At 51.4% G+C, this 23,355-nt stretch overlaps 1 protein-coding gene across 1 annotated transcript; it reads right to left on the reverse strand.

Moving 5' to 3' along the window:
- Nucleotides 1-479: 479 nt before the first annotated feature.
- HAS3 (hyaluronan synthase 3) lies at nucleotides 480-6,662 on the reverse strand. The gene is made up of 3 exons (XM_028143228.2): nucleotides 6,027-6,662; nucleotides 2,211-2,312; nucleotides 480-1,403 (listed from the first exon to the last, which is right to left on the reverse strand). The coding sequence occupies exons 1-3, from the start codon at nucleotides 6,660-6,662 to the stop codon at nucleotides 480-482; spliced, it is 1,662 nt and encodes a 553-aa protein (XP_027999029.2).
- Between the last annotated feature and the right edge of the window lie 16,693 nt (nucleotides 6,663-23,355).

Below are 23,355 nucleotides of genomic sequence, written 5' to 3' on the forward strand. Positions count from 1 at the left end.
CAATCTTATTGCATTGATAACTAGATTGAGGGGGGAGACACTACTAGCTGGCCCGGATCTCAAATTCTACCCCCACCTCTGGTCGTGTTCAAATGGGCTAAGAGAACCCCTTCCCACAGCTGGCTTTGCTCACTTACCTATCAGAAGCTGCTATGGTTGGAACTTATTGATTTAACACACTTCTGAGTTCCCTCTGGATCCTGGGGCCGGAGTGGAATCTTTCCCAGAGACCACCGTGTAGCAGCCAGGCAGCCTGAAAACATGTCTCCTCTACCACCCTGAGCTGGAATGGGTGTTGCCTTCCCTAAGCACAGCTCTGGGCCATACTACAGTCACCTTTCTTTGCACTTCTGATTTGTCCTTTGGACCATTAAGAAACTAAAACAGCATTCCCTCCTCCCTCCCACCCCATCTTTTCTCTTCCATTCCCCTTCCCTCCCTTACCCATTGCACTTTTCCGGCTCCGCTTGAGGGTTATGTCACACCTCAGCAAAAGCTAAGCTATACTGCTCTGGCTTCTTCCCACATCGCCGGGCAATAATGGCCAGATACAACATGAGAAGGGCCACCCAGTAGCAGCCATACAGGATGGCTCCAGAGACAAGGAAGGCTAGCTCCGTCTCACTGAACAGATCCTGGCAATAAGCTGTGTACGCCAGTCCTCCCAGAAGGACTGCCACCCAGATGGACACAGGGATGAGGCCAATGAAGTTCACCACAATGGTTTTTCGGCCAGAGGTGCCCCAGCCGGATTTGTTGATGGTGGCAATGGCAAAGATCTTGGCTGGCAGGAGGCTGGACATATAGAGGAGGGAGTACAGGGACATGAAGATCATCTCTGCATTGCCCCGAAGGAAGCAGGCATAGGTAGCCTTGATAATGCCCACCAGCTGCACCGTCAGCAGGAAGAGGAGAATGTTCCAGATGCGGCCACGGTAGAAGAGCTGTATGACGGTGGCTATGAGGAAGAAGGGGAAGAAACCTGTGACCACTGACTCGTAGGTCATCCAGAGGTGGTGCTTATGGAACCACAGAGAGTTGTAGAGCCACTCCCGGAAGTAAGACTTGCTCCAGCGGGTTTGCTGGTTGAGCCACCGGAGGTACTTGGTGGGGGTTTCTGTGAGGCACTTGGAACGCGCTGTATATTTAGTCCTGTAGCCCAGGCTCAGGACTCGGTTGGTGAGGTGCCGGTCATCCCCAAAGCTGCACTTGCTGCCTAGGAACTTCTGATGGTACCAATCTTCCAGGAATTGCTGGAGGAGGCTGTTGCGGTACATGCCCAACGGCCCACTAATGCACTGCACACAGCCAAAGTAGGACTGGCAGGCCCGCTCCACGTTGAAGGCCATCCAGTACCGCACACTGCTCAGGAAGGAGATCCATGAATCATACTTGTTGAGGATCTGTAAGGGAACCATAGATGCTGGGCCTCCACACCTGAGACCATGAGACCCAGGAGACACACACCAGAGACTGGGACGCCTCGCTACGCTGAGTTCCTAGCCCATTGCTCAGATTCCTGGCCATCAGTCCCAGCCCAGCCATGGCTGGGAAACCCGAGGCTCAGAGGAGCCAACCACACACTCTCTCTCCCCAGCACTAGCCCCAACCCTCCACTGTGTCGTCTGCATGGATTGTCCCAGTGAAGTTACTCTAGCAGTCAAAGCCACCTTCCGTCTCAGGCGGCAGCCTGTGGCAGTGATAGAGAGAAGGCCTTGAGAAAGAGGCAAAGCAACACCCAGTCAGCTGTCCTGACCCTTCAGTTGGAAAGTTTATGGGGAAGGTCTGGTGTGTTACGAGCAGTACCCTCTGGAAGAAGCTATAGCCCTTATTCTGACCACATTGCCCAGAGCGCCTCAGAGCAATTCACCCCAGAGCAAGGGTTTCTCAAGGGTCTAACTTGAGAGGTGCTTGCTGTATTACCAAACAGGAAGCTCCTTGCACGACCGATGGGCTCAGAATGCTGTGCCCCTCCCAGCAACACAGGCTCTCTACATGCCTGGTAAGTAACTTTCTCCCCTCAGGTTTAAAAAGGGCAGGAAAGGAGTTGAATAGCAGGTGAACCATCTGAAACTGTCACAAAGGAATATTCTCCCCTACCCCCAAAAGTACTAGGAAGCCAAGATGCCCACTTGCCAGACATATCCAATTGGATTAGAAAGCTAAGAGAGTCCAGCCCCCACCCCCAGGAATCCTTAGTTACTTCTTACTTGGACATCTCCCCCAACTCCTCCTACTTGGGGGTCCTCCTCTAGGACTCGAAGCATCTCAATGGTGCAGGCTGGATCCAGGACAGTGTCCGAGTCACACACCTGCAGAGGAAATGCACCGTTAGCCCATTTTGACCTCAGTCCATCCACAGCCTGAGGGACACAGCCCCCTTTCACATGGTTCGCTTCTAGCCACTAGCTAAGCGATTTGTGCCAAATGGAAGGGGTGAGAGGAGTAACAAAGGAAAGTAAGGAAAAGAAGAGTTCGGATACCAGGCTTGACAACCACTAGCGGAGAGAGAAACCCAGGAGTCTGTCAATGCCGGACCTGGAAAGGGAGAAATGCTTTGTGCTGGACTAGTCTTTAGCCTCTATGAAGCCAGGCTCCTGAGAACCCAAATGCAGGCACAGTGCCTAGACCAAGGCCAGTAGACACACCTCAGAAGGCCAAGCTATTGCCAGAGGCTGTTGCCCAAAACTATCCCATAAGAATTTTAACAACAAGGTCTTCCCTGTTTCAGCTTCTGGCCTCTGGATGATCCACAACCCAAGTGGAAAATGGATCTACCAGTCGCAACCCACCCCCCAACATGGCTGCCAAGCCTTCAGAACTCGCTTGGCCGAGTCTCAGATCAGGGCACAGTATGGCCACGGGCTGCTCTCACCTGGAATATACCCTGGACGGGCGTGGAGACTCTGGTAGCAGCTGCCTTCAAAACCTGCCCCCTGCCTTCCTTTCCAGGAGGCTCATGGTCTGATTCTAACAGGTAGCCTCATTAGTTGAATCTGGCTATGAACACTTACCCTGGTGGCTGACTCCTTGTGTGTGTGTGTGTGTGTGTGTGTGTGTGTGTGTGTGTGTGTTGTTTTTTAAAAAAAAATATTTTTATTGATTTTAGAGAGGAAGAGAGAGGGATAGAGACAGAAACATCAATGATGAGAGAATCACTGATCAGCTGCCTCCTGCACAACCCCCTACTGAGGATCGAGCCCGCAACCCAGGCATGTGCCCTTGGCCGGAATCGAACCCGGGACCCTCCAGTCCACAGGCTGACGCTCTATCCACTGAGCCAAACCGGCCAGGGCTCCTTGTGTGTTTTCTATAAAATTACTGAGATGGTACAAAGAGCCCAGATAAATATTGGGCAAGGGACTTGGTTTTCTGACCTCTGAAGGAGCAAAGAACAGTATCCATAGATGAGCCCAAACCCTGTTCTGCAAAAGCCCCAAATGCTTTAAATGAAGGTGCTGAGTGAAAGCCATTAGCCTGTAGGAAGGGGGAGGCCCCCCAAGCTCCAACCTACCCAATGTGCTCTCTCCATGTTGGAAGACACGGTGGCCACAAGCAGCAGAAGGCTGAGGGGGAACCCGGCGGAGCATCATACCTGCTCCCTCCTACCTCCCTACCGACACAGTCTTACATTCTGGTCCAGGCTGGGGAGGTCCCAAGGAGCCTCGGTCAAACTCCCAGAGCCTCCTCAGCTTACAGACCAAGCTTCCCGGTGCTGCTGGTCTCATGGCCACTTCCTGCCCTGACCCTAACACGTTCTTCATGCTGCTCAGCCGCCTTCACTACAGGAAGGTCTTCTAGCTGAGCAGGGCTAGAGAGGTCAGAGCTCTTGTGCTTCACCACTGCCTGGGGCAGGGTTACCTCCCACAGCGGGAAAGACACGCCCTTGCTGCCCAAGGCAGTGATCCCGGAGCCCTACCGGGAAAGTCTGGCTCAGGTATGGGAGCCTAGTTGCTACTCCACCAGAACACACAGGAAAGGAAAGATGTGTAGCAGAGCAGGTTTGCGGTGTGTCGGGGCGGGGGTGGGGGTGAGGGTGGGGGGATCCTGTGCTTCAAGGGAGTAAATGACAAAGTCACTGTTGCTTGAGCATGAGCCAGGGCTCAAGGGTTTTTGCTAACCCTTCTGAGCCCCCAGGAAAGTTTCAAAGGTCCTTTGACCCTAGATGAAGTGCAGAATCAAGACTGCCTCACATCCCCCTCTACAAGGCTGAGGAGGTCCTTGGGCCTAGGAACACAGAAAAAGATAAATGTACCAACTCTCACGCAAGAATACAACTTAAAAAAACACCAAAAAACCCACCCCAAACAAACAAAAAAAATCTATGGAAAGCTAAATTTAGGTGGGAACAGTATAGAAAATTTAAATACTGGAGTACTTAACCTGTTATCAGCAATACTGAGTTAGTACACAGGTGGGCTACCACAACAGCCACTACACATTCAACCGGATGGGCAAAACCTTCTGGCAAGTTCAGAGAAGGGAAGAAACAGGGGGATGGACAGCATGGATGCTGGACCAGAAATGTGGGGTCCTGGGTATCAGTTTTGACTTGTTACTGAAATGTGTGAAGCTCTAATCAGTTCTCTCTAGGTTTTGTTATTTGAAAACTGGAGCTATTCAACCTTGTCAATCCTAATAAAAATTTCAGGCTGCTGTCAGCGACCCCTTTGACGGGAAGCCAGGCAGGGTCTGTTCAGGGTTCTGGCCCTACCACAACTGCTGGATTCGCACTTGTGTCCCTCTGCCTCACAGACACCAATTTGACACTGAGAAGGTAGGACTTTTTGGTCCATAATGAAAACAATATTTGAGTGCTTTCAAGCATGATGTCTTTTGCTCTTCACCACTATTTTTAAGGTTATGTTATTTTTTAAAAAAATATATTTTTATTGATTTCAGAGAGGAAGGGAGAGGGAGAAAGAGATAGAAACATCAATGATGAGACACAATCATTGATCGGCTGCCTCCTGCACACCCCCAACTGGGGATCGAGCCCACAACCCAGGCACGTGCCCTTGACTGGAATTGAACCTGGGATCCTTCAGTCTGCAGGCTGACACTCTATCCACTGAGACAAACCACACTTTTAAAAAATGGATTTCAAAGAGAGGAAGGGAGAGGGAGAGAGAGAATCATGGCTACGGAGGCAGAACATTGATCGGCTGCCTCCTGCATGTTGCCTACTGGGAATCAAGCCTGAAACCTGGGCACTTGTCCCAACCAGGATTCGAACCAGTAATCTCTTGGTTATGGATCAACACTCAATCACTGAGCCATCCTGGGCAGGATCTTCACCACACTTCTTTATGAAGGGCTCATCCCCATGTTGCCAGTGATGAGGCAGTATTGCACAATGAATAAGTTGTGAGCCCTAACTGGTTTGGCTCAGTGGATAGAGCGTCGGCCTGCAGACTGAAGGGGCCCAGGTTCGATTCCAGTCAAGGGCATGTACCTTGGCTGCAGGCACATCCCCAGTAGGGGTTGTGCAGGAGGCAGCTGATCAATGTTTCTCTCATCGATGTTTCTAACTCTCTATCCCTTTCCCTTCCTCTCTGTAAAATAATAATAATAATAATTAAAATAATAATAATAATAATAAATTAGTAGATGCCAACTACTGAGTGACATGAGGCAAGTTACTTAGCCTCTCTGTGCTTCACGTTTGCCTTCTATGAGTGAAGGTAATAATAGTACTTATCCCCTAGGAGCATTATGAAGATTAAAAGAGTTAATATGTATGAAAAGCCTACACTAGTGCCTGGTAAAAAGTAAATGCTATATATCTGTTTCCTATTTCTATTATTAGAACACAATTCCCAAAGTTAAGTAACAGCAGAACCAGGACTCCATCCCAGGTCTTTTTGCCCCCAGGGCTGCTTTCAGAACCATCATGCCTACTGTCTTCTTAAGTGAACAGGAGGGATGTGCAGACACAAGGCATCTACTCTGGACCTGGAACTCCTGGAGGAGGGTATGCCCGGCTGGCTGGACATGTCCACACACTGGCAGGGAGGCACCCTTACCTGAATGTAGTCCACCGAATCGCCAAGGGCCTTGAACGCTGTGTACATGACCTCTCGCTTGCCTCCCCACTTCTGCATGATGCATGAGAAGGTGCTGGCCCGCACCACGTCCCGCACACGGTCCATCCCCGCCTGCAGGCTGGCCTCCGTCTCACCCTCACCCGCCTCATGGAAGTTGCTGCGCCACACAAAGAAGCCAGCTTGCTCAGTGCCGCCCAGCACCTCGTGGAAGATGTCCAGCATGTAGGCATCCTCCTGCCGATTGCCGTCCACCACCATGACCACCTTGAGGTTGGGGAAGGCGATGCGCTGGGCTGAGCGCAGACACTTGCGCAGGTAGTCGGGGTCCTCCTGGTAGGCAGCGATGCAGAGCGCCACGGAGCGCCGCGGCTGGGAGGGCAGCTTCAGGGGCCGGCCTGCCCGCCTCATGTGCCGGTGCTCCAGGAAGGCAAACAGGCTCTGGGTGAGCAGGTGCAGGCCCAGGATGGCGCCGTACAGGCCGAAGGACAGGTAGTGCTTTTCTGTGTGGATGAACTGGTAGCCCGTCACGTAAGCTGCCAGGATGCCACCGAGCACTGCCAGGGCAAACAGGCTGGTGCCCACCACGCGCAGGGCTGTCGTCAGCTGCACCGGCATCTGGCGGGAGAAGGCGGGAGATGCGGGGGTCAGGCAGGAGGCAGCATCTCCAGTCAGTGGGAATGGAGGCATTATCTCTGGGGCCTGGCCCAGAGCAGGGTAGATGACCCAGTAATACAAACTATTTCCACTGAGCATGACTGAGACGACGAGGGGTCCAGTCCCAGCCCTGGCACTACCTGTGTGACTATCTTTTGTCCCTTCGTTAATTCATCCGTAAAAGGTGGGTTGTAGCGCTAACCTCGCAGCCTCTTTGAAGGTTTAAATGGGTTACATAGGTAAAGCACTTAAACTAGCATTATTACTGTTTATTGTCAGACAAACCAAAGCTGAAGAGAGCTACCTAGCTAGTGGATGACAGAATTGGATCTGCCTGACCCAAAATTCTTGAAGGCAAGCCTCAGCAGGGGTGAGCCTGAGGCACTTCTGAGCACACGAGGGGCCAGGGAAAAGGGAGGAAGATGAACAAGGAGGCAGCCAGTGGCCCAAGCTCCTACCTGCACTGTAACCTCTAGGGGATTGCACCCTGGGAGGGGAATATGCTCCAGTAAAGCACAGCCACCAATGAGGCCCGTAAAGAAGGGCCCTGCCGGGTGCTCAGATGGCTGCAGCAGTGTCCTGTCTACCAGAAGGTGTGGGCTCGATTCCCGGTCAGAGTACATGCCTAGGTTGCAGGTTCGATCACTAGTGGGGGCACATATGGGGGAGGAGGGCAGCTGGTCGATGTTTCTCTCTTACATCGATGATGTTTCTCTCTTTCTAGATCAATAGAAACATATTCTCAGGGAAGGATTTTTTAAAAAGAAAGAAAGTGGGGGGAGGAGGGGAAGAGAGAAGAAACAGCAGGAAACATAAAGAGGTACCAGGAGAAAGAAAAAAAAAAAGAAGAAGAAGGAAACAGCCTTCCCTTCTCCAAACAGCACAATCAGTAAGAGAAAGTTTCCCTGTGTCCTCTCCTTTCTCATCTTTTCCTCTTGTACTTGAGAGCCAGGAAAGAAAGGGAAAGCAACTGGGAAAGGCAGACAGGGGAAAGGGAGGGAAAGGAGAGCTGGGGTGTGGACAGCTCTCGGGAAGGCCGGCGCGCAGGGCACCAGAGGGAACTGCAGCCACACTGCAGCCCTGGGAGGTGGCTGCCTGGGAAGCCCAGCAGCCTGGTCCTAGTGCCCGCACAGAGCCTTTGTGCTCGTCCCCGCCCGGCCCGGCGCTCCCGCAGACGCTGCCAGATTCCCTTTGCAGCAGTCGGGGCTCCCAGCACCTGTACTGTCGGGAACAGCTGTGTTTGAATGGAAAGAGCCTAGGACTAGAAAGACACCAGAAGACCTGTGCTTGAGACAGGGCCCTACCACCTCCTGGCTGCCTGACCTTGCCAAGTTCTCTAACTTGGTACCTTCCCCCCTATTGGGGGTTCTAATGGTTTCTTGCTCCATAGGTAAATAATTTCCTGAAAAATGGAAGCACTTCCAGCTATGAGAGACTACCTGAGTGGGAAGGCTGATTGTAGGGGGGAGAGAGGGGGTTCCTGATCTGTGGAATCCCCCTTTCCACCCCACCCACCCTCCACAGACAATGAGATCTCACTTCCAAGCTTGCTCCAACTCTAGGTGTTACTGAAACCGTCCCCCGAGCCCCACCCCAACACCAACGCACCTTCTTGCCGCGGGAACACGCGGTCCCTGCCTAAATCAGCCTGAGGTTCAGGCCCCCGCACCAGCCAGCAGCCTCAGTCCCCAAAGTGCTGTTGGCAGCCTCGCCGCTCCGGGAAGCGCGGCGCCCGGGCGCTCTGCCCCGCCATCCCGAGGAGCCTGCCGCGTGCTTCCTCTGCAGGGCTCCCTGGTCCCCACCCCACCCCCTCCTGGCATGCTCCCGCGGCCCAGAGGCCCCCAGACCCTGCCTCCCACGGCCCAGGAGCGCCCCTGCCCCCCTTTAGAGATTACACGCCGAGGGGGCGCTGCGGGCACCACTGCCCACCTCCGATCTGGGAAGAGGCGGCGGGCTCGGAGGCCACCCGGCAACCTGCCGGCCGGCCGCCGGCGCACCGCCTCGGTGCAGTGCTGGAGGCGGTGCCCACCAGGTTCACGCAGCCGGGAAGGCTGGGCCAGCTGCTCCCCGCCGCCCGAGCCTCCCCTTCTGGGGAAGGCGGCGCCGGCCACACCCACGTGCCGGTTTCCCACGACCCAGGGAAAACCCAAGGAGTCAGTCGGACCAGGTCCCATGCATCTCCCCGGGGCCCCAGCTACCGTGGCAAAGTGTGCCTGCAGACAAAGGCGACATCCCCGGTGTCGCCGGCGCCCTCCTTTCCCGGGTGGGACCCCCACACCCGGCGCAGTAATTGGAGGCACTACCCCGGCACCTCCTACCCCTTTGAAGACCAGGATCCTGGAGTCGGTGACCTCACGAACAATCGGACGCTGGTGCGGGCTCTGGCTGAGGTGCCCCTGCCCAGATGGGGGGCCGTGTCACCCCAAGCCAGGGGAGGGGAGCCCAGACCGCCTCTTGTCCCTGCACGTGCCCCCTCCCCCCTTCGCTCCGAAGGGATTCGCGGGAGCTCGCCCCCGTAGGCTACTGCGCATTCGGCTTCAAGGACACGGGGTTAGGGGACGATCCCTAAGACCGACCCCCCGCCCCCGGCCGATAGAAGGAGAAAACCTCAACCAAGGGCGCAATGTCCCCCCGCCTATCTACCCCCCGGAACTTGGCGGGGCCGCCCAGGCTGCAGCCTCTCCAGCTGACAGGTGTGCCCTGCAGCGGGGCCACACGCGGCGGGATGGAAACTTGTGCGCGGGGCGGGGGCTCGGTCCTCCCGGCCCCTCGGAGCCGGCGAGAGAAGGGAGCCCAGGCCGGCGGGTACGTGCGGCCGTGGCCCCGCTGACCCGCGGGAGCCTGGGCGCCAAGCGTCTCGGTGCCAGGACAGGTGCGAACCCGCGGGTGGGGTGGGGGAGGGAGAGACTCCAGCCAGCCTCGTGCCCCGCACCGTCGTCCGCCTCCTAATCCTTTCACAAAACAGGAGCCGCCAGGGAGGAAGGGAGGAGAGGCCGGAGGAGGAGAGGATGGAGGAAGAAAGGGAGGAGGGGTCAGTGGGGAGGGGGCTGCAGGACCCGCCGCCAGGAAGCCGGGAGCCGCCGCAGCCCTCAGCCCGCCTCCCGGCTCTGGACCCGGCGCCCGCACATCCGGGGGAGCCGGCTGCAGTCCGCGGGGCACCGGGGGAGCCGGGCGCGCCCTCCTCCCCGGCGCAGCCCCCGCGCCGCCCGGCCCTCCGGAGCGAACCCCGGGCCCGCGCTCACCGTGCCGCCGGCCGCCCGCGCTCCGGTGCTCAGCAGGCCCGCGGCAGCCCCATGCCCCTCCTCCCGCTCCGCACCGCCGCCGCCGCGCGCTCCGACTGACGAGCGCCAGCCCCGCCGAGACGCCTTTAAGTACCGAGCGCGTCCCCGCCGGGAGAGGCGCCCTCCTCCGGCCCCGAGGCCCGGAAAGTTGGGAAGAGTGGGAGGGCTCCCCCGAGGGCCGCGAGGGAGCACCCCCTTCTTGGCTCCGGCGCAGGGAGCTCCACGCGGCCGGCGCAGCGCGGGACGCCGGGTCCCGCGTGGACGCCGCTCCTCCGGTTTGCAGACTCACAGTCTCTGCGCCTTCGAAAACCGGGTCCCCCCCCACCCCCCACCCCCCAGCCCACCAAAGGCCCAGCTGCTCCGCGCTCGTCGGGGCTACACCTAGCTGCCCAGTGGAAGGCGGTCCTTGCGCTCAACCCAGAACCTGGAGCGGTAACTTTCAGATAACCCGCTGTCGAAGCCTGGAGATGGACTCACCCTGGCCGCCGGTGGAAATGGCCCCCCGACTTCGGCACGCGACGGGGCTGCTCCCTGTGCAGGGCACTCCCTAAAACCAAGACAGCGGGACCTTCCTGCCGGCAAAATAAATAAATCAAAATAAATAAGTAAAAGGCGCAGAGGCGAATAATTGTCAAGTGGTCAAAGAAAGGTGTTAACCATTATGACAAGCTTAGCTTTGAATTCCGCAGTGGGGCGCTAATGACTTTAAGGTTGTTTGCAAAAGATGCACATAGTCTTGTAAAAACCTCCAAGTTCCAGGGTCTTAAAGCCACAACCAATTCCTCCTCCCCAGTTATTCCCGACATCCATGACCTCTTTAAATTTCCAACTGACCTTATCTGGGGGGGGGGGGTGCTTCCAGGTCCCTAAAATCTGGTGCTAGACTTGGGTGAGGTGGGGTGGGGCTGGGGAGAGGTAGGGAGTTGTTAGCAGAGGAAGTTTAGAACCAGCTGAACACACTGAGTTTCTCAATCTCCGAAAAACTCGAGAAATTATAATTAAAGACCAGGAGAAAGTAAATGTACGTGTCCTTCAAGCACACCTGAGATAATTCCCATCTCTTTCCAAGCTGCCTCAGGTTAAAGCAGTCGACAAGCTGCTCCTGTCAGAAGTGCTAAGCGCCCAGGGACGTCTTTGCCTGCCCCAGGGCCCTCACTCTGGGCCACAGAGCTGACCCCTCAGTTGCCCAGGCAAGCAAAGGCCCCTGGCACACCTACCCCACCCACTCCCAGCTTGCATTAGAGATATCAAATCACTCTATGCTTTTGCTTGAAAAAACCATCACTAATGTGTTACATCATTTAAATACCCTTTATGATGTGCTTTTTAAAAAATATATATATTTTATTGATTTTTTACAGAGAGGAAGAGAGAGGGATAGAGAGCTAGAAACATCGATGAGAGAGAAACATTGATCAGCTGCCTCTTGCACACCCCCTACTGGGATGTGCCCGTAACCAAGGTACATGCCCTTGACCTGGAATCGAACCTGGGACCCTTCAGTCTGCAGGCCGACGCTCTATCCACTGAGCCAAACCGGTTTTGGCTATGATGTGCTTTTAAAAACTAGTACTGAATACACAATGGCAGTGTATTTTGAACTTAAGACTGGCCCTAATAAAAGCTAATCAACCCGGCCAGTGTGGCTCAGTGGTTGAGTGTTGACCTATGAACCAGGAGGTCCTGGTTGAATTCCTGGTCAGGGCACATGCACGGGTTGTGGGCTTGGTCCCCAGTGTGGGGCATGCAGGAGGCAGCTGATCAATGATTCTCTCTAATGATTAATGTTTCTCTCTCTCCCCTCTACCTTCCTCTCTGAAATCAATATATTTATATTTTAAAAAGCTAATCATGCACAGGGAGAGAGAAGCCCTTGGTTAAGTAAAAGGAGGGCTCTGGAGCCAGGCAGTTAGGCACTGACCTCAGTATTTCATCCTAGAAATGGGTCCAGTATCTACTTCTCCGGGTTGTTATAAGGATTGAACAAATTGGCTGAGAGTTAAGTGCTCAGTAAACAGCATCCACTTGCTATGCTGTGGATTCCACATGCCCATCCCTCCAGGATGTGACAGGAATTTCAGAGGCCCCTGTTCATGATGAATGCCTTGTCTAGACTGCATTATGGTCTCACAAAGCCCTGGGCCACCTCCTCTACATCCTGGGGTGTCACCGAGCCTGGAGTTGCCAGAGATGATCTGATTCTACCTCCCACCCAAACTTGCAATCTTTAGGGGAAAAAACAAGCAGAGACTAGGCAGGCACAAAATGGAGTGTCTCGGAGGGAGGGCCCAGCATGGACAGGTATTCTGATATCAAGAGGAGCCAGAAATCCAGATTTCTATGCGAAATCTCCTAATTTTTAAGTGTTAGAAGCTAATTCAAATGTTGAAAAAATACATTCCACAGACCAGGCAAAAAATGTGTCTGAGTCATAGCCAACCAACCGGCTACTTGTAAGTGACCTGTTTAGAAGCATAAGGAATAGGGCAGCCAGTTTGGAAAGACCCCATCAGCCCTCAGGGCAACAGCAACATGACTTCTCCACGCCAAGTTGCCTGGGGCTGCTCCGGGGTCATCTCATGTTAATTTTGAAGGCTCCAAGGTTGTCCCATTCTGCTCAGTTGGCTCCAGGGAATTTATAGGTGGTGGGCTGGGACCGCACAATTCCAACATCCTAAATGAACGGTGGGTCCGGTTGCAACATCATGCGAAAACACTCTGCCCATAACCAATTGGCTTTCCCAAGGGCGTAAATTTTCTCTCTTTTTTTTTCTTCTAATCTGCAGGGCCAGAGATCTGCTGTTATCAGGCAGCTTTACCTTTGTGGCCAGTCTATGCCAGGGAAGGTCTGCCTATAATTAACATCCAGTTTTCGGTGCCCTGTTTGCATTCATCTCCTCAGGAGTTGTTGGGTAGGGGAATCTTTAAGGGGCTGATCCAATAAAGCTCAGCTTTATCTCTGCTTACCACTGAGGATTTAGAAATAGGACTAATTCCATACCCAATCGCTTAAAAATGTCACTTCAGATGTTGTGAATTGGCCTTTACTCAGGTTCCAGAGGATAAGTCTCCTATTTTGCTCAGTTGTAGACTTATTTGTACTTCATTTCAACCTTCATTTAACAAACTCTGAGCTGCTCTGAGCAGATAATGGCACTTGGCCACTGGGAAGTTTCAGGCTGGTCCCTGCCATCTAGACGGTTGTCCACGTCGAAGACAAATTCATACTTGAAAAAGTCAGTCACCATACAAGGCAGTTTATGCGAGACTCTAACTCGAGAGTTTGATAATTTTAGGAAAGAGAACTCTGTAAGCTGGAATGGACTAGACCGAGTTTCACGGAGAACTTGCGCTGACTGTGTAGAAAGGTAAGAACAGTCTAGCTGGGATGATAACACAGACCAGGAGCAGGTAGAGCAACGGGCGAGGTGTGTCGGAAAGACAGTGAAGAGAGGCCGGGATGAAACAAGGCATTTCTACTAGAGAACTGGAACAGTGTCTGCTGTACAGGAAGTGCCCGAGAGAAAGTCTAGCTGCTGAGGAAGATGCTAGGGACAGATTCTGGAAGGCCATGAATGACCAAATAAGGAGTTTGGATTTTATTGGGTAGGTGATGGAGAACTATTGAAGATATCTGAGCAAGGTAATAATAGGTTGAAAGTATTGTTTGGGGATGGCTGAGCCAGTGGTATTTTGTGATAAGGACCAGGAATGGGGTGTAGGAAACCTGTTACGAGGCAGATAAACCACAACACAGGGCTGAGATGGGACTGCAGTGAGGACTGTTGGTGCTGCCTTCAAGGAAGAGGAGTTGGGGCACAAGCGAGGGTAGAGGTGGAGGTATAATTTCTATAGCTTGGAAGGTTGAAAGGGCCATTCTCAAAGGTTTGGGGGTTTGAGGTAACCGAAGCTGACAGTTTCACAAAGATTTCACCTTTCCACTGAATTTCAAATCCAAACTCATGAAACGCTCAAATACCTTGCACCAATAGGAGCCCGCCATTCAATCTCTCTTGTCATCACTGTTGCCTGAAGGCGTGGGACAAACCCTGCCAGCAACCTGGTGTTGCTCTGCTCTGCTGGTCTCCTGGGGAGTGACTGGGTGAGGGGGGGCTGGAGGGCTATTCTAGCTCCACAGGCTGCCTCCTCCTCACCCTCTGACCTCCGGCCTCAGTCCTCCTCTATGGCATCCAGCCCACAGCTTCTAGCCAAGCACAGCAGAATGGAGGGTGGCAGCCAGGCTACTAGGTCTCCCCTAATCCATCCATCCCATCAACTTCCCCTGGGCTGACTACAGTCAAAACCTCTTGAAGCTCATGAAGGTGAACTTAAACTGGCCTCCTCCGGAGGAGCAGGTTATGTCCACCAGCTGACTAAATAGGGCTCTCTCTTCAAGGCAGCTTAATCTGCAATACTAGTTAATACGTAATTCAAAGTGGAAAGTGTGTGCCTTGGATACAGTAAGGCAGCTACTACCAAACAAAGTTACCCTTTCATAACTTGGCCCTCTTACTCACAAGTACCCTGTAATCAGCCCCAGTTCTGGGTGCTATGTTTGAAAAAGCAGGTGTAAGGACTATTCTGTCCTGCAGTTACGAAGGTGAGATTTTAATTCCAGTCTCTCTTCTCGCTCTCTCTTCTTGGATGGAAGAAGTGTTTTCATTTCAAATTAAGAAGTCTCTGTGCAGCAACCGAATAATTGGTTCCTCCGAGAGCCAGGTTCTTGTGCTGGCTTGCAGGTCAGGGTTCGGAGGGCACACCAGAATGAGGACCGAATATCAAACCATTCCTGGAGATGCTTTTCTTGGAATCTTGAACAGAAAAAGCTCTTCCTGGCCATCTTTCCTTTCTCTCCCTCCCACAGGTGAACGCAGAGAAAAAAAATCCAGGCAATTTTCAACCATAATCTACCTTCTAAGTGGAATGCTGTGTACAGCTAATAAAAATCATGTTCATAAAGAAAATGTAGAAATAAGCAAAAATGCTTATAATGTAAAGTAAATGAGGCAAGATACAAAATTGTTATGTATGAACAATTATGTTTACTTTGTTTTCTTGTAAATACTATGCATTAAAAGGCTGGAGGGAAGCTCACCCAGAAATTAAGATCAGGGTTGTTTGGCTGGTAGAACAATGGAGTTTTTTTTCTCTGTGTTCTCCAAATTTTCTATTAATAAGTATAATAAGTTTATAATAAAAAGATATTTTGAAATGAGTTGTTGAGTTCACAGAATCTCCTTCTAGGCTGGGGCTGGGTGAGGTACAGCCTGTATCGGGGGTGGGGAGCGTCCAGCCCACAGGCCGCATAAGTCCCGCAAAATCATCTGGCCTGGCCCTGCCAAGGCATTAGGGGTGAGTTAATTAAATGTTTGACCAAACATAGCAGGCTAATTTTAAGTTGATAATTTTGTATGGCCCTCAAATGATGTTATAAATAAATGACTCTTGGAAGAAAAGGTTCCCCACCCCTGGCCTGTATGACAGATGCATTCACGTGAAAAGGGTTTGACAGCCGCAGTCTACAAAGAAAGCAGTCAAGTTGAGAAGGCCAGGAGAGAGGATTAGTGGTGGCCAACACTTGAGTACTTTGCTTTATTTAAATCCTTCCCACTGTTCCTTTGAGAGAGTTTCGAAGGGAAGGAGGAAGTATATGGAACTGTGCTGGCTCATTCAGCAGCTTTTGAGTGAATCAGAGAAAGACCCCTTCCTCCTGGGAACACAGCCCTGAACGGGGCACAGGGCTTGCCTGGCACACCCCATGATGATCTGGGTGAGGGAGGGAGGCGTACATAATTATGTGCTCTACGAGTACCCTGAAAGGATGCTTTTCCTGAAAAAAGCATTTGAAGAATGATGATGTCAACAGCACTGCACTGCTGCCCCAGGGAGCTCCTGGGAGAGGTTCTTTCCTTGGGGTGTTGAAAACCTACCCACTGTGCGAGTGCCCGTGTGCGTGCCCACTCTGCGCGTGCACACAACTCACTATCCACAAATGGACACCCACATACTTGCTCATTACTCAAGTGCACACTTTCCCAGACCTTAACGGAACACAATCCCAGTCTATGTAGTCACAACTCCAGTCGCCAGATCAGCAGGAGTGGAACAAATCACTTAAGGTAACTTTGTTCCAAATTCATTTGGCTCTTGTTACAGTAACATCAACCACAGTTCTTAAATGTGCTGGCACTTCTGCTTTATGTCCTCTTTCTTGATTAAAGACATCATTAGTCACTGTCACCGAGGAGGTCCAAAGCCAGGTCCTCCATAAAAGTGATTATAGAAGAGCCAAGGGTAGGAGCAGTTCCCATGGGCTCCTTCATGGGAGGGACCCCCAAAAATGTCCTATTATCAGGGTGTGTTTTTTTTTTGCTAGGACAACCTCTCCACCACCACCAACACAACACAACACACACACACACACACACACACACACACACACACACACACCTTCTTTTCTCACCAGATAAGCTAATACAGTTGTTTTCATATTTGATTGTTGCACCTTAACCTTTTAAAACCTTGGTAGCTTTTTAAAAAAAAACACTAATGCCGCCTGGCCAGTGTAGCTCAGTGGTTGAGCATCAATCTATGAACCAGGAGGTCATGGTTCCATTCCTAGTCAGGGCATATGCCAGGTTTCCAGCTCGATTCCCAGTAGGGGGCGTGCAGGAGGCAGCCAATCGATGATTCTCTCTCATTGATGTTTCGATCTCTCTCGCTCTTCCTTTCCTCTCTCTGAAGTCAATAAAAACATATTAAAAAAACAAAACAAGCCGAGACCGGTTTGGCTCAGTGGATAGAGCATCGGTCTGCGGACTGAGGGGTCCCAGGTTCGATTTCGGACAAGGGCATGTGCCTTGGTTGCGGGCACATCCCCGCTGGGGGGTGTGCAGGAGGCAGCTGGTTGATGTTTCTCTCTCATCGGTGTTTCTAGCTCCCTATCCCTCTCCCTTCCTCTCTGTAAAAAATCAATAAAATATATTAAAAATAAAAAATAAATAAATATATAAACAAAACAAAAACCATGAATGCCTGGACTCTGTCCAGAATCATTTAGATAGAATCACTGGGGTGAGCCCCAGGCTTGAGTTGCATTCTTTTGAAATTCTGTAGGCGATTCCATTATGTATCAGCATGGAGCGCACATCCTGAGGATTCTCCTCAGCTGAGATTTGCAAATACATTTCTGGCACTAAGTGGACAGCAGAGAGCCAGCCAAGCCCAGAGGTGAGCTCCAGAGTGTGTGTCTACCCGTCTTCCTCTAGCACCTTGCCTGCCACACCTGTTTGAATAGACTGGCCTTAAAAAAAGTTAACAATGAACCAATGAGCTATCAAGCCAGAAGGAAAAAAATAAAAGGAGAAAGGATGCTGATGGAACTGGAATTAGAAGGAAGAGCCTGGGAGAAACACACGAGGACAGACCAGATGGGTCGGGTCAGTCCCCAGAGCTCCCCAATCTACCAGGAATTGGACTGATACAATCTTTTTGTTGGCAAAGGTGCTACCTGCTATTTCCAGGAGAACGGGGGTGGGGTGGGGTGGGGTGGTGGAAACCAGCCAGCCTTGTCAGTGGGAGGACTTTCGATTAGCTTTTGTTTTCTAAATGACAGAATGTCTGCACTTTGGGGGCTTTCCTTACTCAAAGGATGAGTTAGGACAGTGGGCCTTGAGGGCATGGGATCCCCAGGACTCTCTCTCTCCCATGGTCCTGGCCTTGGCCACAGAAAATACCCACATGTTGGAGCCCCCTTTGCAGTCTCTGAACAACAACCCTACTCAATCTCTCTGGGGAGTGTGTGTGGGGGGGTGTCTCACAGCTCTTTGAAGCATCAGCACCGCCATTCTTTTAGTAAAGACAGTCTAATTTCAGGGTGGCTCTTCCCTAGGATTAATATGGTCACCATAGGTTTTGAAGTTTTGAAAATGGTATGTGGTCTAGTAAAGGCTGTCCATGGGGCGTGGGGAGGGGCGGTGAAGGTGGGGGAGGGCTCGTCCAAGTTCTAGAGACTGGAAGTGCGGAGCAGGGGCTTTGTTCCGCCCACGCCAGGCTGCCCGTGCCTGTGAGGACCAGGGCTGAGCATCAGAGAAGCCGCACCCAGGCACTGCTCGGAGCGGGCTTCGGTTCTTAAGGCAGACAGTGAGGATTCAATCTTCCATCATCTCATAAACCACTGAAAGGCCAGTAGCTTTTCCCGGTCCCCAGTGCACAGGGTGCTCCTGCAGCTCCGGCGTGCCCTGCAGGTTGCCCACTTCTATCAACCACTCTCCCCCAGCCGTTCTGCAGCTCCATGGTGGAGTTAGGTGCGGACTAACTGGTTAACATGAAGAACTAGTAAGTAGAAGAACTTTCTCTGCCTAAGTACACTCACATCTCCCTTTTCTTCTTTCTCTTCTCATTCACATTAACTGGCTTCTCTGGACCTTTTTCACCTTCTGCAAACGAGAGTCATTAATTCTGTTTCATTTTCTCTCTCTCAAAGAATGGTATGGAACAGAGCTATTAATATATATGTGCAAGAAACATTTATGCAAGAAATAACAGTTTAGCCCTAACCGGTTTGGCTCAGTGGATAGAGTGTCGGCCTGCGACTGAAGGGTCCCAGGTTGGAGTCCGGTCAAGGGCATGTACCTTGGTTGCAGGCACATCCCCAGTAGGGGTTGTGCAGGAGGCAGCTGATCGATGTTTCTCTCTCATCGATGTTTCTAACTCTATCCCCCTCTCTTTCTCTCTGTAAAAAATCAATAAAATATATTTAAAAAAAAGAAATAACAGTTTAAATGTTCCTTTGTTACCATCCTGAAAATGAAATCTGGTAGAGATGAAAGGATAAAATAAAGCAAAAACAACAAACAAAAACAAAAGGGGGCATTTCCTGCTCTGATTGGAGTTCATGGAACACTTGCTACATTTTCTATGATGCACATGGCTCTCTGTGCCTCTGCTCCCAGGAAGGCAGTCTTAGTATACTCCCCTCACCACCCCCAGAAAGAAGAAGAAGCCTTTCAAAAAGCAATTTACAAAAGCTGTCAAAGGATCAGGTAGGCTGGAGAACTGCAGCAAATCTCATCTACAGCTGCTGGGCGAACTACAAGGTCAAACACAAGACACAAGGCTCTGGCGTCTGAGGTTGGGTTTTGATATCAGGGACACTGTCTGGAGGGAATCAGGGCCGAAGTGGTCCATTTAAACAAGCAGAGGGGAACCACTTATATGAAGAATTTTTTACAATTTGGAAAATAGTATCTGTTGGGTAGCAGCAAAGCACAGTGGCTAAAAGCCCAGCCCCAGGAGCCAGACTGCCTGGGTCCAAAAACTGGTTTGGCTACTTCTCACTAGCTATGTAACCTGGGGCAAGTAATTAGCCTCTTGTGTGCCTCAGTTTTCCCATCTGTAAAATGGGATAATAATATCCCACAAGCCCAGTGTGTGGACTCAGTGGATTAATATATGTCAAGTGAACAGAAGAGCAGAATAAGTTTTACCATAGTGTTAACTGACTATGCACAGCAATGCAGAGCTACTGTAATCATTCATCCTAGGTTTTACAGGATAAACAGATACTTTGAGGGGCCATCAGACCCTATGTCCTGAGTCTGGCCTGGGAACTGTGGTCATTGTCCTGAGGTCATGCCACACCCATGAATGGCATATACTCAGGACAGCCTCAGAGCTGAGAGTCTGGAAAGAGACTCTTTTTAGCAGACCTGTTAGGGCTCAGGATTTCTCTCCAGGGTGACACTTGCAAGCCCCTAACTCAGGGGTCCTCAAACTTTTTAAACAGGGGGCCAGTTCACTGTCTCTCAGACCTTTGGAGGGCCGGACTATAGTTTAAAAAAAACTATGAACAAATTCCTATGCACACTGCACATATCTTATTTTGAAGTAAAAAAACAAAATGGCAAAAACACCCGCATGTGGCCCGCGGGCCGTAGTTTGAGGACGCCTGCTAACTAATGCTTGTAGCTGGGATATTGCTGCTGGTGAGTGTACTTGCAAAGCATGTCATTGTGCCCCTATTGGCGGTTTTGGTGCACAGAAAACTCCAGCCCCTGAAGATTTTCTAGTCCTGAATTGTTTAGAAAATAAATGGTGTTAACATTTTGCTGTGAAGTCAGAATGTGCATTTTATGGGCATTAAAGTAGTATCAGCTGAGGATGGGGACGTGTAGATCAGCACCAACTTTCTGGTGAACACTTTGGTGCTAACATTTAAAGTGTTCATGGCTTTTTTGGTCCAGCATTCCAACCTCTTAGGACTTATCCTGTAGAAACACTTCACTATGCAAAGAGTTATGTTTAAGAAGCACTAAAGAATCACTGGAAATTAGAAACAAATCTATTGGCCATCCAGAACAAATGCTTAAACCAGCTGTAGCTCACCTGCGCAACGGAGGACATGCCACCACCACAAAGAAGAGGGATCTGTAAGTACTGGAAAGAGAGCATCTCCAAGGTATATGCCTGAGAGAAAATACCTGGGACACCATGGTAAAAATCCCATTTTTGTTTTTGAAAGCAGTCACATGTGTTAGCATTCACTTGGAAAAGGGCAAACGGAAAGAAAGCTCTGGAGGGACAGACACCCAACTCTCAGGGGTGGTCTAGGGGTAGGAGTGGAGGTGAGGTTGCGGGAATTTCCCTTTGTGACATATATGTTAAATTTGCTATAATTCATGTAACATATGCAATCAGAAAACACACACACACACACACACACACACACACACACACACACACACACACAGATATACAAGCAGTCAGGGCATCCAGACCTGAGGGCTCCCACTCCTCAGGGCTCTGAGGGCAGAGGCTGGCATGGGGTATTGCTAGGCATCCTCAGGATGTGTCAGCAGAGATGAAATGACTTCTTCGTGGAACCCAATGCCAGGGCTCATGTATATATCTGAGCCCCTGAGTGTGCTTCCCAAACTTGGCTCTCGTTGAAAGGCTCTTGCTTCTGTACTCATTTTGGGGGGAGAGGCTCTGTGGTATTCAACACATGTCCAAAAAAGGGTCTAGTTGGGACCCAGGAGACCTGGGGCCAAATCCCTCCAAAGGGGGAATAACAATAGCTCTCCTCCCTGTTCCATGACGTGAGAATCAGACAAGCTGATTGATAAAAAATCGACTTTCCGAACTAAAGGAAGCACAGAGCAACTGATCATTCTATTCCATGCCCCATGCGGACTGCAGAGGGCCACCTAGGGGCAGGGCGCAATCCCTGAGCCCTCCTGGTGGCACGGAGCTACCAGGAAGGAAGTACAACACAGTATAAAGAACTGTGGGGAGGGGCACTAGATGACACTTCCAGTTAGGGGGCACAGCCCCCTCCAGGGCTGATGGTGAGGGTCTGCATTTCCTCTTCACTTGCCAGCATGTGCAGGTGGGCGCGCTGAGCACCCTGACCCAGCCAGCAGGGAAGCGTGCCGCAGCCAATATTCTCAGAAGACAACTTCCCAACCCCCAAGCCGTCACTCAGTTCCAAGCAGAGTGGTGCATGGAAGTCAGAGGTGCCTCTCACTGCAGTGAGGCTGCTGCATGTGACTGCAGAATATCTGTGGCTGCAGAACTCGCTGGAGGACACAGCCGGGCCCTCAGAGGTCAGGCCTGCTGAACAGAGGAGCAAGGGAACAAGAGCCCCCATGGTCACGGAATAGTGGCCACCGCTTCCAGCCCACCCTGACCTCAGCTCCTGTTTCTGATTCTCTCCCTTCCATGGCAATGCTGACTGAAATTTTGGATTTCTGTGCAAAAAAGACTGCAGAAGCCCATCTGGATTCTGCAGGTCAGATGAATTATTCCCCAACTCGTTCCTACCCACCGATCGACTTTCAGATGTCTTAACCATCCCTCCACTGCAGTGAGCTGCTGGGGAGAGTCACAGGCAGGTGGCAGGCAAAGCTCCATTCACTCACCCTCTCCCAAAGGGACAGAGCAGAGGGGTGGACTGAGGACAGATAACACATTTGCTTTTCTCTTTCTCTGGGGCCAGTGAAGAGAAACTGCTGCTGCCAGAGAAGAGGGAGCAGTGAAAAGGCTCCCTGCTTCATTTTGATTATGACAAAAACTGTGGTTGGGTATGCAACTCTATATTTATATGTGTTTCCCATCTTACATAACTTATCATCTTGGCCTCCAAGCACTTTCCAAAAACAAGCTGAAGAGGTTCAGGTAGAAATAGGTCTCTGGCTGCCCCCAGGCTCAGAGTGGTCAACAAGGCTAGATGTGATGGGCACATCACCTCCCTCCTGTGATCCGCTCCACTTTCCTTTCTCTCACTGTGCTCCAGCCACACTGGCCTCCACACACACTCTGACCTCAGGCCCTTTCACATCCATCCGTTCCCTCTGCCCGGAATGCTCTTTTTCCAGATATCTTCATCCTCACTCCTTGACCTCCGTGTGATCTTTGCTCAATACCCACTTCTCAGTGAGGGCTTCTCTGGACAAGTTACCTAAATTTATAGCTCCCATCTCCATACGCTCTTCAACCCCCTTCCCGACTTTATTTTTCTCAGTAGCATTTAACACCATTTGACATTCCATCTATTCTGTTATTTATCTTATTTATTATCTGTCTCCTTTCACTACAAAGGAAGCTTCCCCGGGGATCAGGGTTTTGTCTGTTTGGTTCACTGCTGTGTTTGCAGTGTGCCTGGTGCAGCACCTGGAACATAGCAGGTGCTCAACAAATTGTTGTTTGTGATTTGCCTTCCTGCCCTCCAGTGCCTGGCACCTCGTGGATGGGCAGACAGGACCACAGGGAAGTAAAGGAATGAAGAAGAAGGGTGATGAAAGGAGAAGAATATTAGGAAATATGGAAAAGTTGTATGTGTGGGGAGATGATAAGGAACAAAGTGTAAGTTAAGAGATTTCTGATTAAATAACAGAGGACTTACAGAAGGTCAAGTTTGTGCTAGGAAGGAAGTACAACACAGCAGAAAGGGAAACTCTCCAGAATCTTCAGGAAATGCCTGAACAAGCAGTCGATACTTGGGCATAATTCCTGGGGTTCGGCTACAGCCACAGCTTTGGGCCTCCTGCCGCACTGCTATCCTCTGTAGGCCAAGAGAGCGGTGGACAGTAGGCCTGGAAAGAGGAGCAAGAAGCCAGGAAGAGAAAGACAGGAGGAGAAAAGGCCAAGTAACAGACCAGGTGGGTGATCAAGGAGAGCATGGGTGACAGACCACTGGGCAGTGGAGGAGATTGAAGGTGAGAGGCCAGGAGAACTTGGGCAGCAAGAGAGATGAAGGGAGGAGACAGGCAGGGGCAGGAAGAAGGGAGCCTCAGAAGGAGAAGAGATGGGCAGAGGGGGGAGGCAAGCATGAGTATGTGGCCGCTGTACAGAGTCAGACATCTCACAGGCCG

The sequence above is a fragment of the Eptesicus fuscus genome, chromosome 21 (assembly GCF_027574615.1).
Source record: "Eptesicus fuscus isolate TK198812 chromosome 21, DD_ASM_mEF_20220401, whole genome shotgun sequence".
NCBI lineage: Eukaryota > Metazoa > Chordata > Mammalia > Chiroptera > Vespertilionidae > Eptesicus > Eptesicus fuscus.